Below are 19,142 nucleotides of genomic sequence, written 5' to 3'. Positions count from 1 at the left end.
GTATACTGAGAAGTATTCAGAGGAAAAAATATTCAAGAGTAGACATGTTATAAAATTGGTGTCAAAAATTAAAAACTAGTACAGGAAACTTAGGAAAAAAGTGTCAGAGTGCAAATGCAGAAAAACCAATACTTAAAAATAGATGTGAAATTATGTTAAGGTATTCATACCATACACCGTGGACTGATTTAGGTTGCTTTACCAAAAGATAGATGGTTTTTATAGTAATATAGCAGCCAGTCTTCCAATTTTGGTCCTTTGTGTTACATCTAAGTTAGGCACCCTAATCTACATCAAGTGCATTCTATGGATACCTGCCTGTGTAGCCCAAACACTTACGGGGGACTCAAGATAGCCTGGTCCTTTACAAGGCAGTTAGTTTATGTTTGCAATGCTGCCCAGTTAAAAAAAAAAAAAAAATTAAAAAAAAAAAATCTATAAATACTTTAAAAAAAGTATTAGTGTCACAGTGCTACAAATATTACATTGCTGGAATAGTTCAGAATACCTGTCATGTTTTTTGCAGGATTTGAACGGTTCAAAAATGGGTTATCTCTACTGGCGTCTAACACTATGTTTTATGTTTCTACACAGCTGAGGGTCTTCAAACTGGCAAAGTCCTGGCCAACTTTAAACACTCTAATTAAAATAATTGGTAATTCCCTGGGAGCACTGAGTAATCTGACCCTCGTCCTGGCAATCATCGTTTTCATTTTTGCTATAGTAGGGATGCAACTTTTTGGGAGAAGCTATGGGGAGAACAGCCATAAAATAAACAAAAATGGCCAGCCACGCTGGCACATGATGGACTTTTTCCACTCATTCCTCGTCGTTTTCCGAATTCTGTGTGGAGAATGGATTGAGACCATGTGGGACTGCATGGTGGTTGCTGAACAGCCGCTGTGCCTTCTTGTCTTTCTGTTGGTCATGGTGATAGGAAATTTAGTGGTGAGTTTTTCTATATTTTCCTCTCTTCGTTCTGTCTATGGTAGAATCTACTTAATTGCCACTTTGTCAACAAAAGGTAGTTTCCCTAAACACAGGTGGAAAAGTTACCTGTGTGTGTTATCGGCTGCAAAAACCCTCTTTTGCCTTTCACCTTCGAGTGGCTGCCCATATTTTCACATTTTGTGTGCTTTGCACGCAGCATCACTTGACCTTTTTATGTGGCAATGTGACGAGGAATATCTTTGCAGTAAATACAATACAGGCAACTATGTTTCTTCACGTCTTGGGATTTGGATGTAAATAATCAGTAAGGCTTATGGCTCACCTGCCTGAATTAATGGAGCTAAGCGCTTAAGTCCCTCTGTAAGTCAATTTTAGGTTTGGGGGGTTTTTAAGATCTCATTCAAGGATTGAATTCTTTATCAGCAAATGGCAGAATCTACACTTCTGTGACTGAATAAGGATTTTCTTTAATCATCTTTACGTACGTTTACACCCAAGAGCTAGATCCTGCTATGGCATACCCGACACAGCCTCACACACCAGTGCCGGGGTGTAAGGGAGAGGCTGCCTTCCTGGTCCTCTCCTGTCCTTTCTTAATGCCCAAATCATAAAAACCTCTTTTTTAGTAGCTTTGTTTCTTATGTCATTCTCAGTATCATTAATACACCAATTTTAATTTAAGAAACCACTGAAAAGCACTAGGTTTAGGCAGTCCTTTATGGGAAATATCTGTTCTGTGGCTGAATCCCAAATCCCTGGGTTTAACGTCCCACCTGTTCTACACTGCAATGATTGATTTCGGTGATGAAATGTTGTGAGTGATATTCATATCACATAATGTTATACTGTCAAACAATTAAGTGCTTAGCCTATGTTCCTTGTCTAGGCTTTCTTATTATCAAAGGAAACAGAGAGGTTTCTGAGAGTGAGATTTATTCCAACTTAATGTCAGTAACTAAGACAGATGGGATGAAATGGTCTCTGAAGGGCTAATGTTGTCTGCTGACTGTGGTCCCTGGATGACTCATGGGTGCTATCTGCCCAGTTCTAACATGATAAAAATTAAGATTCATAGATCCCATCCCAAACGGAAACATTAGGAAAAAAATTAAATTCTCCCATTCCCTTAAAAAACAAAGCAAAACAAAAAAAAGTTTATGAATTCTTCTATTTAAATGTACTCAAAAGCAGGGAGGAAACCAAACTTTGAGCTTCTCTTGATTTTGATTTTTTGTGGCAGTGTTGCAGTTTTGATGGAATTGCTGGGCCTGAATCTGATCTCACAGGATTTTGGAAGCAGCTCCACAGAAGCCTGATTTAATTCTAGTTTGAAGAAGGAAGAGATATTATTAAACTGACAAGCCATGACCATGGTCTTTGTTACTACGATAACTTTTTAAAAGTTGTTTTGGCCAAATAATGCATTTGGCAGGCACAGATCTGTTTTAGCTACTATTTTAAAAAACTTTTGGGGGGAAGAGGGTCATGGGAACATTGAACTTTCTGAGAGAGAAGTTTACTTCATCAACCACGTTATGATCAGTCATAGCCATTTCATTATTAGCTTGTTTTGCTTTGCTCAGTAAGACTGAACTTTGATAGTATCTATGTTCCTCAAAGTTAGAATTTAGATATCTGAATGCTACTCTCCTGGCTTTTAATTTTATTGTTATTTCACTGACTTTCAGGTTCTCAACCTTTTCATTGCGCTCCTGTTGAATTCCTTCAGTACCGAATGTCTCCAGACAGCAGAGGATGATGGAGAAATGAACAATCTTCGGATCGCCTTTGCTCGGATTCACAAGGGGTTTCACTTTGTGAAGAGTGTTATGTGGGATACCTGTTGTGAAAAGTTCAGGCATATAAAGAAAGCGCACAGGAAGAAAATCAAATTGACTGCACAGAACCCCCTTGGGCTCAAGTGTGAAGAGATAAAAAATCGTAAAGAGAATTACAATAACGAATGGGCTGAGAGAAATGGGGACAGATGCTCGGGTCTTGAAGATTTTATTACAAATCCTAATGTATTTGTTTGTGTCCCTATTGCTGAGGCAGAGAATACAAGTGAGGGGTTTGAAGATGATGATAAACTGAGCACATTTACAGACATAGACTACAACAAACAGGTAAAGAATTTTTTTATTTGTGTTGGAACAGTAGAATCATATATATATATTGAGGGATGCATGTATGGTAGAAGAGTGTCTGTAGCAGAGCAGGGTGGCATATGTTGATCCATTTCCAGAGAGTTACCAAATTTTGGTACAGATGTTTAGAGTGAGAGTAAGTTACCACTTGGAGCCTTTTAAAATCAAGATTCTTTCATGGTCTTAAAAGAAAGACCATAAATTGTTGGGTTTGCTGTAGGAATTCCTAGCTGCTGAGTTGTGTTACAGGTAATTCCATAGTCCATAGGTTGTCCATAGGTAATTGGCAGTCCTTAGTGAACTTGGAAATTTTATGTAAAAGTTTATGCGAATAATGCCAACTATTTTGGCGTTATTTATATAACAGAGCAAAAATGTATGTTCTGCATAAAGAACATTATCATGGACTCATAATATGAATTTATAGTTCCAGTCCATTCTTTGATTTGTCCTTGCTGTGTGTAGTATATAGTAATAAAGTGCAGAATTTAGAAGGATTAAGTATGGAGTGGCTCTCTTAAGGTCATGTTTCTTATATGATAGCATATATTATCCTATTTCTTTGTGTTCTCTGAATTTTTCAGTTCTATTTTAACCATAGAAGATTGCTGTTCTGGTCGCAAGATTTCTCACCTTAAGTTTCTGTCTTAATTCCTATGCAAAAATTCTTAATTAGCTTTTGACTAGCTCACAAAAATTCCTTAGTTTGCTGCAAGTCGGTTGGGAAAAAATTCCCTTTCTCTGTTCTTAGGTAAAATCAGAGACTCAAAATGATCATATCTTAGGACTTTTTTCTGGAGAGTCCCACTTTAAATGAAATGCACATCTTATCTATCGTTCCTTTCCAACTTGTCCACCCCCTAAAAAGGGAAAAGAAACATCCTCTAATCTGCAGATTCTTTTCAGGATGAAAATCACCTGAGGCAAAGGGGAGAAAGAGGGAAAAATTCAGGCAGCTGGAGTAAAGGATCGGGATTCTCCTCTGAAGAATTCAGTGTGCTTTACCTAGGAAAGGATAGGAAGGTTGAACCATCATCGCCAGAACAAAAAGAGGTAACAGGTTTTTTTCTATGGCAATGACTTTCCAATACTGGTCAAGCACAGGTACGTTTCTGTTCAAGGGTTTGCTGGAGTGGAGTTTAGCGGCAGCAGTGGCTCTGAGCTTGCAGTAGCCAGTCTGGCGGGTTAATGAGGGAGCTGGAATTCTGCAAAAGAAATCAAAGTCATGCTGGGCTTCTAGGTATTGATTTTTAAGAAAAATGTATGTATAAGAGTGTTTTGAAATGGAAAATCTACAAAATAATTTTATTCAAATAAATAATTTATAAAATTCTCTGCCGCTTCCCACTTATTGAAATCTGAGCCCAGAAAAAAAGGAGAGGAGGAGAAAAATAAAGGCATTAAGAGATATGCTTCCAAGTGGGAAATTCCAGCAAGTCTCCCTGTGTCCTACATATCTCAGTTTCAAGAAACTTAATACTTTAAAAGAGTTTCTCGCTATGACATTAAAGATAGTGGTTAGTAATTAAAAATATTTTTAGAATAATTTTGAATAAAGAATACATTAAAAAAAGTAACGAACAACAAGACACAAACATAAAAGAACAAAAGCATAGAGTAAGTAATTTGTAACAAACTGGTGACTCATCAGACATTGTATATGGTTAATGGGATAACAAAAAGCTTTGTAAACGGAGAATATATGATATGATTCCAATTTCTGCTTTGCAAATACTGTCATGGGTGTTCAGTTCCTGATAAAATACCAGATATACTTACCTGGTTCTCCTGTTTGAATGCATCTTTCTATGGTTTTAACCCAAGCAGTTTATACCACTTTGAGTACTGCATATACTTACAAGTAATTTAAAAGCTCTTCAATTTACCAGCTTATTAGGCAGTTACGTTTGGTTCACATAGATATTGTATTTATATAGCTTTGGCCCCTACTTGGATGCACCTATTAGTACTTCTAAGCTCATATACTTTTAAATTTACAAAGTTTGTTCCATTACCAACACCACTTGAAATATTAGTACACAGCCAAATTTTAATTTTGAATTTTATTTATTCATGGATCAATTTATTCATTTGGAGCTGAATGTAGACAGAATCGATACCTGATCTTATTTTGCTCGGTAGTTTGACAGTGTCAGCTCTTCTGAAGGCAGCACGGTGGATCTGACAAATCCTGAAGATTTTTTGAGGCAGATTCCAGAGTTTGCTGAAGACTTCAAGACTCCAGAAAAATGTTTTCCAGAAGGTAGAGCTCTCATTGTTTCACAGCTGGGAAGTGAGAAGAGTTAAAACCCAACTTGTTTCTCTGGTGATGCTGAGTCAATAGGGACAGATTACTTTCAGTTAATTTTAGTGATCTGGAAATGGGATAAATAGTCCAAATCATTGTCCCTCTCTAGTCAACAGAGAGATTGTGACACCTGAAGAATAGACACCCTTCCCCTTAAAGCCAATTGCTTCTAAGTGGGACCTGGGCAGTGGCATAGATCCGATCCCCAAAAATGAGGTTGTTATAGTGGTGAGATGAATTTCACTCTATTGGACAGCATCCAAGTTGCTTTTGGGGTTTAACATAAGAGAAGTGTATGTGATCAGGTCTCACCTGACGATGGCCACTGGAACAAGGCACTTGGCACATCAGATTTGTTAATACTTTGCAACAGTATAAATGTTCCTTGAACAGCATTTCATGAGCAATCTCTGTAACAAAGAAAGGAGTGAAATAAGCAGAGAGAAGCTGCTAGGCTGAAGTGGAATTTCTATAGGATGATAATCTGGGAATCCCTTCTCAAATCATCCTACAACATCTAGCTTTACAAGTTGTTACGGGATGTGTCCAGTACTTTTATGAATTATTCCTACCCTAACACGTGTAACAACATGTGGTTTTCATAAGATGCAAAGAAAGAGCTCTTGAGATTTTTTTCCCCAATAACTGTTACTACTGAAGGCCAGGGGTAATCACTACACTCTCAGTATTAGTTGCGAGAGAGTAGACTATAACAAGTCAGTTTGTAGGTTTATTTCTTCCAAGTGTGTTATATTAAATGAATTAGAACTGTGGCAAAATTCTTCCTGATGCTCCAACTTGCTCTTTGCTCATGCAGTCAGCCTGGCTAACCACCACCATTTCCACCCATCCACCCAAGTTTTCTTTGATTCTGTTGTTTTCTGCCTATTCAAGCTTCCCTGTACCACAAAATGATCAGGAGGGACTTCTCCAGCCTTGCTTACGTGGAGCCCAGCAGCAGGTCCAGCAGCTCTCAGAGCTTGCTTTCCTCCTCCGCTCCCAAAGGCAGAGCCTTTCTCTCATCACTGCTTTCCCATTCAAGCACTGCTTCCTGGATGTTTTATCTGATGAGAACACGGATAAATCAAATCTGGCTGTAATTACTCCCATCCCCTCTTTGCCCTGTTCTGCAGAGCTGGCCTTTTTTCTTTTTTTCTTCCTCTTTTTCCTTTCCTGTACCCTTTTTGGGTCAATGTGACTTCTAATGCACAGTTTTTGGATTGAATCAATAACAGTGAACCATGTCACAATTATTTGAAGCTAGAGAGATGATGTACCTGAATGCAAAGTATTCTCTGTAGTAATAATATGTATATTTTTAATATCATGTTATATGTCATAAATCCTGAGAGAGATCCACCATACTTACATTGCAGTTTGCTTTCTCCAGAAAAAAACCACAAATATTGCCTTAATACAGATGTCAGTTTTCTGAGCTACAGCATTTTTTTCAAAACTACTTTATTGATGGCATTTTTTGCCAGCATAGCTCTAAGAACAAAAGAAATAAAGGTAGGTTGGTTTGTTTGTTTTCTTTCCCTGCCCCAGAGAAGAAATGTGAAATGTCTTGTTTTGTGCTCTGTAGTCCCAGGCTGGAGTGTGCCTGCTGTGGCCAAACTGTTATAGATCTCAACTGAAGATGCAGCAAATCTGTACCTGACACAGTTTTCTGCACACAAAAAAAGTCCATATCTTGTGCAAGTGCCATTCCCTGCCCCATCTCACATCCCAGATCCGCATTAGTGGGGCAACTGGGATTATTGAAAGAATGATCAGAAGTTTTTTACATATGTTATATCCTATCATATATATATGAGCTGTTTGTACGATACTATATGTGTGTGAGGTAATAATATATATGAGACACATATATGCATTATTTTTTCCATGCTTGCAAATGACAGAAGCCTTCTGAGTGACTTTTTTTGCCATAATGAAAACATGAATTAACAGAGCACACAGCAAGGAAAATGACAGCCAAAGCAAGTTAATTCTTGGCAAAATTAATAAGTAATCCAACGCAGGATTTTGTAATGGGGTGGTCAGGAAATGTTAGGTGGCCCTGGTGTCATTGTCACTTATAAGAAGTAATCTGGTGACCTTGAAAGGAGATGTCTCCTTTTATAGAGCCTATGTGTCAGCTAGAATATGGCATATTCTTGCAGGTTATATGATACAAACCCAGCCATTCCATACATTCAGAAGCAAATAAATAAACGAATAGACCTTGCAAGGCATGGTATAATGCTGCAATATTGAAGGCAACTGTTTACCTTCTCTATCGCCAAGCCTTTGTGTTCCTGGGTATCTCATCTCTGCTTTCCAAATAGTGTGCAGAAACTGAGAAAGGCTTTTGTAATATCAAGACTTGTCCCATGGCCCTGAAGTTTTGTGTGCCCAAACAGCAGGTCAGTGAGAGTATGTTCAGAGTCTCAGAAATATCTTGAAACAACAGAAAGTTGTCCAAAGTGGCTCCAACTACTTTATATGTATATAAACAGGAGTTACAAGGCAAACAAAATTAGATATTTCCTATTTTTTTTCTCCTGGCAAAACATGAAAAACAACAATGATGCAGTTAATGTGACCATTGACTTTTCCCTGCCCCCAGAAGTTTCTTGAACAACCCTTCACACGCATGTACGTTCCTTCCATACATTCTTTGCTGTCTCTCGCTTTCAGGTTGTGTGCGATACTTTCATTGTTATGTGGGTAGTGCCATAAAGTTTGGAGGAGAAACATGGTGGAATCTGAGAAAAACCTGCTACCAGATTGTTGAACACTCGTGGTTTGAATCCTTTATCATATTCATGATTCTTCTGAGCAGCGGAGCCCTGGTTAGTGTAGCACAGTTTCATGTATTTATTTAGAAGCATTTTTAGCTCTGATTTGCACCCAGAGAAGTTGTTTTTAGCAGCAAATACAGTGAATATCTTTGAAATCATCAGGAGAAAAAAGAAGAGGCTTCACATAGCAGTCATTTATTCACTATTGTAATTATTGCAAATTATTATTCATATTATTAAAAATTATAAGAGAGTGTGAGCATAACTACAAATATATAAATCTCAGCAGCTGTTTCTATTCTGGCTGTATACTGGATTTTTCTCAGGAAGTTATTTCACAGTTGTGAAATATAAAGGAGTTTTTATATCATTAAAACAAATAAATGACTCTTAAAACTTGGGAAAAAAAAGTACTTAGTTCTCCTCGATGTATAAATTTCTTGAAATAAATTTCTGAAAATATACACTTTTCTCCTAGCATTCCAGTGTACGTGATGTATGTGTCCACAGGGCTGTACTGTATAGAAAAAAGAAAGAGAAGGGACAGGGAGAATTACACATCTATCAGCTGGCATAGATTTGAGTAAAAGACGGCGTTTAGATCGGTGTAAAACACATGTTGAATGACGAAGGGGTCTTAATGATGCTAGACTTCCATTTTATAAAGCTCATCTCTGACTTTTGCCATGTATATATATATTATGATTTCAGGCATTTGAAGACATCCATATAAATGAGAGAAGAAGCATTAAAATTATGTTGGCTTTTCTTGACAAAATGTTCACTTTCATCTTTGTTCTGGAGATGCTCCTGAAATGGGTGGCTTACGGCTTCAAGAAGTATTTCACCAATGCTTGGTGCTGGCTGGACTTCCTCATTGTAGACGTAAGTTCTGCCTTCGTTGTTTCTATGTGGGTCCTGACACAGGATGTAGAAGTAGAATCACTGATTATTTTCTGGATGCAAAGTGAAGACAGTATTCCTGCCTCCTTTAATGTTGGTTTCAGGATATTGCACTCCTGGCACTGAAAATATGGGGAGATTTAGTTTTGGTTTTTTTGTTGGTTTTTTTTTTTTTTTTAAACAGGAATAAAGAGAACAGACATCAGGACATTGCTAATACTTTCTTTTGTCTTCCCATTCAGGTCTCTTTAATAAACCTCTTAGGCAGTTCATTTGGCCCCATGAAATCTCTTAGGACTCTCCGAGCTCTGAGACCCTTAAGAGCGTTGTCACGATTTGAGGGAATGAGGGTAAGATTGAATATAAATTAAAGCCTGACAGTACTAATGAGCACGTAACAGGGTCGTAACTCATGTCTGTGTGTTTATGAAGTTCACAAGTCTACCCCAAGTTCAGTTTAGGACCTATAAAATGAATTTTTAAAAGGCACCTTTGCTGCTGCACTCTTCTGTACTTGGCTGCTCCTTATGGACTTTCCGCGAGTGACCGATCCTAAGTGCCGTTGAAACTAAAACTAGACTAGGCAGAACTTTGTTCCATTGCCGCTCAGTTCTTGTGTTCCTGTCTTACTGAGGTACCCAAAATTAAAATAGAGAATAAGAACTGTGAGCACAATTCTCATTTTCGAAGTCTGATGGCAAGCTAATTCAGAGGAAAGAATCGCCTCCATTTTGCAGGATTTTACTGAACTGATTTACAAAAACTTTAGACTATTAAGAGGTACTTTGCTCAAATTATTGTTCCAAATAGACCATTCTTTTAAAAAGCAGAAGTGTTTGTCTATAGAATATTTGCTGTCTTTTTCCACCAAAGGAGCACCTGGAACAATGTGAAGCTGCTGGACATTAATTACTTTTAATTACAAATCTACCCTTGTGCAAATGCAGAGAAAGATTCCCTCAGCCATATGCAAAACACATCTGTACACTGCAGTGTGAAACAGTGCGATAACCACAGTGGTATGTGGGCAAAAATCTGGTCTATGGAATATACTCTGGCGTGTAAAAACGGATGATAGAAATCCATATGGCCTCACTGTCACACCTTTACATGGGAATGCAGCCTCAATGCAGCTGAGATATAGATTGCTTCTGGATATCTTCTGAAAATGATGCTGAAAGCTCTCTGACTGCAATCTTGTTACTGTGAAGGCAGAGAGAAATTGCATTAAATTAATTAACAGAATGTATCAAAATTTCCATGTCTAGAGTCAATGTTTAAACTGGTACCATCTTATCTTCTGTCTTGCTATGCAGAATGTGTGTGACATGGTCTCCAAAAACCTTCACAAATCTTTTTCATTTTTCTTCTGGTCCATCAGGTTGTTCTTTGCTACCTGACTGCTGAGTTCATCACCTTCACTGTGAAACTCAAAGATATATTCTCATCATTTCCTTACACTGCCCCATTTTACGAAACAACCTGTTATGTCTTAGCATACACTTAAAACCTACGTGGACATTTTCTGTGACTATACAGCACCTAGCACAGAAAAAGTACCTAACTCATGGTTAGAGACCCCAAACACAGTCATAATCCACTAAATATCATAGGTCTAACAAAATGCTACTGGAGAGTTATTACTGATCCTTTTAAAAACTACTTTCTACAGCCTTAATAATACAATTCTCTGCACTAGTGCTTATGGATGAATACTTCAGAAATTTTGCGTTATAAGAGTTTAAAACAAACAAACAAAACATCCCCCACTCCAAAACCAAGGGAAAGTCATCAAAAGAGGATGGACTCATATTGTAGTATACTTATGCGGTGGTGGCTCACAGCAGCCCCAAAAATATCAACTATTCCTTTGAAAGCCTAAGAGATACTATGGACCTTTGAATCTTTGCTCAAGGTACCCATGCCAGCTGTGCCTAGTATTGACATGGAAAACATTAGGTTTCTGTTTGCTGAGATGACTAAGTGACTGCTTATTGCACTGAGCAAATACTTGAGCCCATCTTTGTTTAAGTGTATTTTTCCTCTCCCGTTTCATTCAAGGTGGTGGTCAATGCCCTCCTGGGAGCCATCCCTTCCATCATGAACGTTCTGCTTGTCTGCCTCATCTTCTGGCTCATCTTTAGCATCATGGGAGTGAACCTCTTTGCTGGGAAGTTTGGGAAATGTGTCAATCTGACAGAAGAAGATTCAGAATTGAATGGTTCGATCAATAACATAACAGACTGCAAAATGTATAATAACACAGGAAAAATATTCTGGGTCAACGTTAAAGTCAACTTTGATAATGTTGGCTCTGGCTACCTGGCTCTTCTTCAGGTGGTAAGTGCTGCTTGCCTTCACTAGTCAGCACCATGTCAGACGGGCTTGACCTCCTGTCAGCTCCTAACTCATCTCTCGGAGTGATGGAGAGGAGTGGTATCATACAGCTTGCTTTTCCCTTCTAGCTGGCTGTTCAAACACCAGTGCTGCTCGTGCACACAAATGGAAATAGGGGGAAAAATTAGATCCTGCTGTGATTTCCCAGGTGATGAAGTAGGCATCTGGTGGACAAGTTCTGTTTCAGCCACCAGCAGGTTCATGAGACTGAGAGCTGGAGTCAATTTCAGAAGGAAATCTGGGGCAGATACTGAACTAATATTCTGTAATACAGATTTTTTTTTTTCAGCCATGAGGTTTGTAAGGCCTTGGGTAGACCATGCTAGTTAAGGTTTTTCCTGTCAGCATCCTAGGACAACATGTTCTGTCCCACCCTAGCAAGCTTTCACGTCCTGATAAGGCTGAGAATGCCTACACGTACCCCAGGGGCAAGTTTCCCTAACGTCAGAGCTTGGTGCTATGTGTTTGTGACCATACCAAAGGCTCTTACTCCAGTCAGCGTCATTTGGATATTGCAAATAATGTGAAGACTTTTACCCTGAAAGTTCAACACGTTTTCCATAATCTCTCACTCTAGGCAACATTTAAAGGTTGGATGGAAATCATGTATGCGGCAGTAGATTCACGAGAGGTCAGTCACTATATTCAAACTGTATTTTTTGCTAATGCTACCGCTTTCTAGAAAAACATTACGATTTTTGCACTTTTATATCTACTGCTTGTGCTAGAACTTTCCAGTAATTATTTTTTTCAGCTGGTGTAAACGTTTCATCTATGAATGACTCATAGTAACCTAATTTGTTGTAACAGCAAGTGGGATTCAACTTCAGATCCACTCACCTAAATGCAGTTACCTATACTGTAAGGTCGCTGTGTGAGTTCATCTCCAAGTGCCCTGTATGGTTAATGGAGATCTAGTCAATATGCTCAGAGGGATCTAGGGAGCATTTCAGCTCACCCTGGGTATCTATATTGTTCAGCTGAGCACCTCTTTATACTACATTGACTCTACTAATAACTGGATGTGCATCAGCTAGCAGGGGAGTTCAGAGTTCCCACTCACATGGAGGCACCCACCTTCACACATCTTTTATGAATGTTTTACCGTGACAAAGTTTAAAGTCCACTTCAAAACATAAAACCAGACTTATCAAGAATTGAGCTATTGTGGATAAGCAACCATTTAAAATACACTGTCAGCCATCACCAGTGTACTATTTTATCTACCGTTTACATTGACAGTAGCGTTTGCCGTCTTATCAGAAGTATCATCCAATGTTATACAGAACAAAGTGGTATGTCTTTGGAGGCAAAGAATTTCAGGATATCTTAATTGTTTATGACTTCAAAGGAATCAATTTTAAAAGTAACCATAGATAAAAATGGGGGTGTTTGTGTTTCAATTTGAAAAACTATTTTTCTTGTTCTGGTTTTGTTTTTATCTACAATAGCCACAGAAGAAGTTTTTTGCCAAGAAGAAAAAAACATATCTAAGCCCAGATTTTTAATGGCAAGAGCTTGGAATTTGACTGCAAAATAGTTTGCTTGATTTTTCAAGTACTGAGCAATTTACAACTCCTATTCTTATCGGAAGAAGCCGAACTGATGCTTCTGAAACGCTTGTGAAAATCACGTCAGGAATGTCCAATTCAATAACTGTTTCTATTGACTTTAGTAGGCCCCCAATCAGTTGCAAATGGTAGGATTTCAAGTCAGGTTTGAAAAGAAAAAAATCCCCACAACAATCAGCTTTTGTAAAAAAAAAAGAAATTTAGAATAAAAGTAAACCTCATTCACCATTAGTCAAAGACTAGGTTTTACTCTACAAGTTTTTCAGTGCAAATATATCAGTATGAATTAAATTATCCTGTTCTGCAATGATCTAGCAAGAAACTACATAAAAAAAAAATTGTAAAAAAATCAAATTAACGAATTGCCATAGTACAAACACGTTGTAGTACTATTATTTTGAGCTGTATTTTCTGGTTAGTTATCTCTCGAGTGTTGTGCCTGGTGAATCATTTCATAAAGTTCATGTTTAATTTCAAAAGGGATAGCAGTCAGCATCTGAGCAATAATGTCCCTACAAAGTCCTAGAATTTTCATGCATCCTGTAGTCACCATATGAATGTTACTTTCTTCCATCATTTCATGCTCCTTCCAAAGGCGTCGTATACATAAAATATTTTGTGTTATGCACCATTAGTAGTTTTAAACCATATGAATTTTGTCAGAAGTAGCAGTAGGGCTGTAAATCTTAGTTCTTCCTGGAATCAATTTGTGAGAGGATTAACAGTATGAAGATTATTCCAAATTGAACCTGTGTTGTAACTGGTCATTTTCATGTTGCTTCTCATTCTTGCAGAAAAATGAGCAGCCGGAAATGGAGCACAGCCTATTTATGTATCTCTACTTTGTGAACTTCATCATCTTTGGATCTTTCTTTACCCTGAATCTCTTTGTTGGTGTTATTATCGACAACTTCAACCAACAAAAGAAAAAGATAAGTACATTGGTTGTGCTCCCAGGCACCTACTATCTCTCGAGCAATACTATCTTTGGAGAACAAGGTCCTTGCTATACATAGACTCTAAAAAACTTCTATTGACATTTACAAGAGCATTAGTAATTAAGTTAGCAGATGTAACACCCAGGGTGAGTTTCTTCCTCCTTTTTTTTCCCCTATAACCTGAACACCTAGCTCTTTCCCAACATTTCAAAGGCAATGACATCTTTTCTGCAGCCGCTTAAAATTTTGCTCCTTTTTGGGAACTGAGCACAACAGGAGACTCGTTATTTAGAAAGTGGTCTGGTACGGTTGCTCTGGTGAGTATTGTGGATATTCAGCAAGACCAGGATGAGCCAAGGAAAGATTTGTTCCTGTCCAGGTTTTCAGTAGATCCTTTGTTTTCATGCTTTCTGAGCTAGCTGGGTTTCACCCCAGGACTTCTGCTCTGTGAACGTATGGTTTGTGCCACTCTATTTTTTTGGACACAATTACACGTTTTGAGAAGGGCTAGTACCAGCAAGATGTGAAGAAAGAAAGAATGTTAGTTTCCAGCATTTTAGAATTTTTAACTAAAACAGTGCTGCTTTCTCACCAAATAACAGTGACATTTCTTTATATACTTAGGTGGGGAAGATATCTTTATGACAGAAGAACAGAAAAAATATTACAATGCAATGAAAAAGTTGGGATCCAAGAAACCTCAAAAACCCATTCCAAGACCACTGGTAAGACTGTCTGAATTCTTCAAAAGGAAAATGCATTGCAAAAGTGCAATTTAATTCACTGAAAAGTGCATATGTTTATATATTGCATATAAATTATTTATACTGTCTTTACATTGATACTCAGACAGTGCTCTAAAGTCAACTGCATGCCAAAAAGTTGCACTGAAAGATTTTACAGGTTAAATATTTATTAAGTTCTCTGCATAAATATTATTGGGTTTTACATTCACCTTGGAACTGATTAAACTGGGAAGGGATTTTTAATGTCCTTTTTATTTTCTGCTTTTCCTAAATTTCTCTGACTTCACTATAGGTGAGTGACTTTGCAACATAAAAACTGGAGCTGTTGGAAACATGTATGGATGAGTACTCCCTGCTTTCATAACTGATGCCAAATGTACTTTTTCCCTCTAGAACAGATACCAAGGGTTCCTTTTTGACATTGTAACACGCCAAGCCTTTGACGTTGTCATCATGATTCTCATCTGCCTTAACATGATCACCATGATGGTGGAAACCCATGAGCAAAGTGAAACGAAGACTAACATCCTTAACAAAATCAATATACTCTTCGTTGCCATCTTCACTACTGAATGTGTACTGAAATTGGTGGCTCTGAGGCAGTACTACTTCTCAAATGCCTGGAACATATTTGACTTAGTTGTTGTGATTATGTCACTTGTTGGTAAGTAAAATTGGTTTGGAAAATTCTTTACTGAGTCAATTATTACTCTTTTCAGAAAAAAATTGTTAAAATTTATCAACTGCAAATGGATGTTGAAATGGAAATCATAATACTGTAAAGTCTTGAGGAAAAAGAACTAAAAAGCCCACCATGATTATATTAAAATAATATGAAATAAGATTTTTTAAAATTTCTGCTATTTTCTTTTAATAAGTAGTAAAAAAAAAAAAAAAGGTAGCTGTGTTATGTAAAATCTTTCATAATGGTTCTTTAGGTTGTTTTTTACCTAGTCTGAAATACAGAATGAATAACCCATCATACCAGCACCACACTATGTGGTAATTTCCATTGTTACAGATTTAGTGCCAGCTAAGAAATCTTCACCCAGATAAAAATTGCTGGGTTTTGTCATCTGTGTTTGTGACAGAGAACTGAAATACAGAGACAATCTGAAGACTGGAGTTAGATTATAGACTACAGAATACAGTTTCTGGAAATTCAGGCATGGCTGATTGAAAATAAGGGTTCACACTGTGTAATAGGATAGAAAGGAACAACACAAATCTATTAGCATTTAGTTGAAGGGTTTGCAACGGAAGAATGGTGTGAAGAGCTCTTCTGCCAATTTGAGCTTTCTGCCAATTTAACTATTCCTAGGACCAGTACTGCCAAAATAGCAGAAGGCATTTAGGGGAAGAAAAATACTTGTTTCTTTACTATGACTTATGTTTTGGGTAAGTAAGATTCCAGTAAGAATATGGTTCTTCCTTGAGAAATTAAGTTCCTGGAGTGGAAATCCAGAAAAATGTATCCAAAACATCTAAACCTAGAAAAGCCAAACCTCTTCTAGTGCTACTAGATCTGTCATTTTTTCATACAAACTAAAGATAAAATAACATCTATGTGTAGCTATGTCCCTGAATGAACTAAAAGCCGTTGTAGAGTGTCATGCACAACTTCTGTGTTCATCACTGGTTTGCTTATGTATATCTTGACTATATTACTGAAATGATGACCGTGACAGTATGATTATATCTAGTTTTCTTAGTTTAACTTTGTAGTGTCTATATCTGAAGTCAAATTTAGAAGGTAAATATATAACCTGCACTTGCTGAAGTATTCATGCAACCAGTGTCAAAGAAAACCATCAATATGGATATTTGAAGTTGTGCATAGAAAGGTGCTTGCGATCCTTAGTGCAACGGGTACTCTCTTCTGGTGGATGAAGAATGTAGTTCATAATTGCTGATTTCTACAGCTATTTTTTCAACTCTACCTTCTGTTAAAGGTTGCTCTACTAGGGTCTTAGCACACACACATCAGGTATTTTTCAACTGTACAGATATTATCATTTCATCCTACTTACTAGTTAAGCAGAAATGCGATATTCTAACCAGTTGTTATCCTTTCCGTTTTAGCCTTACTGCTTTCTGGCATCAGTACAGCATTTGAACATTTCTTACCACCTATACTCTTCAGGGTCATTCGCTTGGCTCGGATTGGACGAATACTGAGACTCATCCGGGCTGCCAAAGGAATTCGAACTCTGCTTTTCGCATTAATGATGTCCCTACCTGCTCTATTCAACATTGGCCTCTTGCTTTTTCTGGTCATGTTCATTTATGCTATTTTTGGCATGGCTAACTTTGCCTACGTGAAGATGGAAGATGGCATTGACGATATGTTCAACTTCCAAACCTTTGCTAACAGCATGCTCTGTCTCTTCCAAATCACCACGTCAGCTGGCTGGGATGGTCTTCTCAGTCCTATTTTAAACACTGGGCCACCGTACTGTGATCCAAATGTAAATGGTACTATAGGCGAATGTGGTAAACCTGCCATAGGTATTATTTATTTCGTAAGTTACATCATTATATCATTTCTCATTGTTGTAAACATGTATATAGCTGTTATTCTGGAGAACTTCAATGCTGCTACTGAGGAAAGTACAGAGCCTTTAGGGGAAGATGACTTTGACATCTTTTATGAAATCTGGGAGAAGTTTGATCCTGAGGCAAGTCAGTTTATAACTTTCTCTGCGCTTTCAGACTTTGCAGATGCTCTGGCTGAACCTTTACGTGTACCAAAACCAAACAAAGTTGAACTCATAGCAATGGACCTGCCTATGGTCAGTGGAGACAGGATCCACTGCTTGGATATCTTGTTTGCTTTTACCAAACGAGTGTTAGGAGATTCTGGGGAGCTGGATACTCTGAAAGTACAAATGGAGGAGAAGTTCATGGCTGCCAATCCATCAAAAAAATCCTACGAGCCAATCTCTACTACACTCAGACACAGACAAGAGGAAGCTTCTGCTACTGTCATCCAGCGTGCCTACAGGAGTCATTTGCTCCTGCGCTCCATAAAGCAGGCTTCTTACCTGTACCATCACAGAACTTGCAGTACTGACACTGTTGGAGATGCTGCTCCAGAGAAAGAAGGACTTATTGCATCTATGATGGGTGAAAACTATGGTAGGAGTCCTGAGAAATCTGAAACTTTGTCCTCAGCATCTTTTCCTCCATCATACGACAGTGTCACAAGAGCCAGTAGTGGCAATCTCATGGTTGAGAATGGAGAAATTACAGGTAATCAACAATATCCAGACATTAAATAGCTCATCTTACAATGTTGTTAAGAATATTTTAAAATGTTCACAGAAGCTGATATTGTAAACACATGTCAGCTGAGGCAGCCTCCCTAATAAACAAAGTCCGTTCATCACAATCACTTTACTGTGGTAGATGCTAAATCATAGCCTTTGGCTCTGCTATGTTCAGCTTTGTTCAATACTTACATGTGCAGAGACAGGTTTTGGATCTGTTTGATCAAGGGCACTCCCCTGCAAAGCGAGTCCCGCAGTACCCGAGTGCTGTGGCGTATTCTCAGCAACGATAGGTAACGTCTGCTGACATTACCCTCGGTGCAAGAAGCAGAGAAAAGCCCAAGCACCAACGGATCTACCAGAGAACAAAAAAAGAATGTCAATGTTAAGATGAATTGCCAAAGGGAAAGGAGCTAAAATTTACCCTTAGTCTATTCCTAATTGGTACTCTCATTATAAACCTGTTAAGCAAATGGCTGCTGGTTTTCTTTTTGGTATTTTTTTTATGTTTGGGGACCGATGTACCACAAACACAGCCACTGCATGATCCACAGATATGCCACAGTGTAGTGGACTTCTTCCACTACGATTGGTTTACAGAATAAGTCATGGCATGTATGCTATTGTAGTTGTGTTACTGCAGCTTAATCAAATAATAAATACAACTCAGTATTACGGAAGTTGTACAGAGCTGAGTAAAACCTTGCTTTATATTTTTTCTGTGAGGATTATTTTTTTTAACCTGGTTTCCTCTGGCAGCAATGCAAAGGCAGCCGTGCTGTGTGTCTATCAGTCACTCCATATCAAATTGTTTTTATTACATACTTCCCTCAAACTTCACAGAACGTTCAAGTTTCATGCTCATGTTCATTCCTGCCAATGTGGTAGAGAAGAGAGACACAAACAAACATTTCCACTGGGTGGAAATTGGCAGCATCACTTCAACCACTCCCTTAGACGTCAGAAACCCTGGCTGGGGAGCACCACATAGGGCCCATCGGAGCTGCCCTTAGTCATGGTGGTGAGCATCATCCATGGCCATGGAACGAGGCCTTGACCTAAGGTAGATGTGTCCCATTGGTGGTAGGAGCCTTTCCGCCTCTGTCTGTGCTTCTCTGATGGCAGG

General features: G+C 38.2%; 1 protein-coding gene across 1 annotated transcript in view; it reads left to right on the top strand.

Annotated features, from left to right (window-relative positions):
* Positions 1 to 18,028, top strand: part of LOC104829073 (sodium channel protein type 5 subunit alpha-like) — a 34,624-nt gene extending 16,596 nt beyond the window's left edge. The window contains exons 14-26 of the mRNA XM_010563123.1: positions 595 to 948; positions 2,640 to 3,077; positions 4,005 to 4,151; positions 5,241 to 5,361; positions 8,089 to 8,243; positions 8,904 to 9,086; positions 9,338 to 9,445; positions 11,157 to 11,435; positions 12,070 to 12,123; positions 13,858 to 13,999; positions 14,626 to 14,726; positions 15,141 to 15,411; positions 16,830 to 18,028. Coding sequence (XP_010561425.1) covers positions 595 to 948; positions 2,640 to 3,077; positions 4,005 to 4,151; positions 5,241 to 5,361; positions 8,089 to 8,243; positions 8,904 to 9,086; positions 9,338 to 9,445; positions 11,157 to 11,435; positions 12,070 to 12,123; positions 13,858 to 13,999; positions 14,626 to 14,726; positions 15,141 to 15,411; positions 16,830 to 18,028 — 3,552 coding nt within the window. The remainder of the gene's footprint in view (positions 1 to 594; positions 949 to 2,639; positions 3,078 to 4,004; positions 4,152 to 5,240; positions 5,362 to 8,088; positions 8,244 to 8,903; positions 9,087 to 9,337; positions 9,446 to 11,156; positions 11,436 to 12,069; positions 12,124 to 13,857; positions 14,000 to 14,625; positions 14,727 to 15,140; positions 15,412 to 16,829) is intronic.
* The last annotated feature ends 1,114 nt before the right edge of the window (positions 18,029 to 19,142 follow it).

Source organism: Haliaeetus leucocephalus, unplaced genomic scaffold (assembly GCF_000737465.1).
Source record: "Haliaeetus leucocephalus isolate CR32 unplaced genomic scaffold, Haliaeetus_leucocephalus-4.0 Scaffold0, whole genome shotgun sequence".
Classification (NCBI taxonomy): domain Eukaryota; kingdom Metazoa; phylum Chordata; class Aves; order Accipitriformes; family Accipitridae; genus Haliaeetus; species Haliaeetus leucocephalus.
The sequence above is the reverse complement of the archived record's forward strand: the minus strand, read 5'-3'. Positions and strand labels throughout refer to the sequence as shown.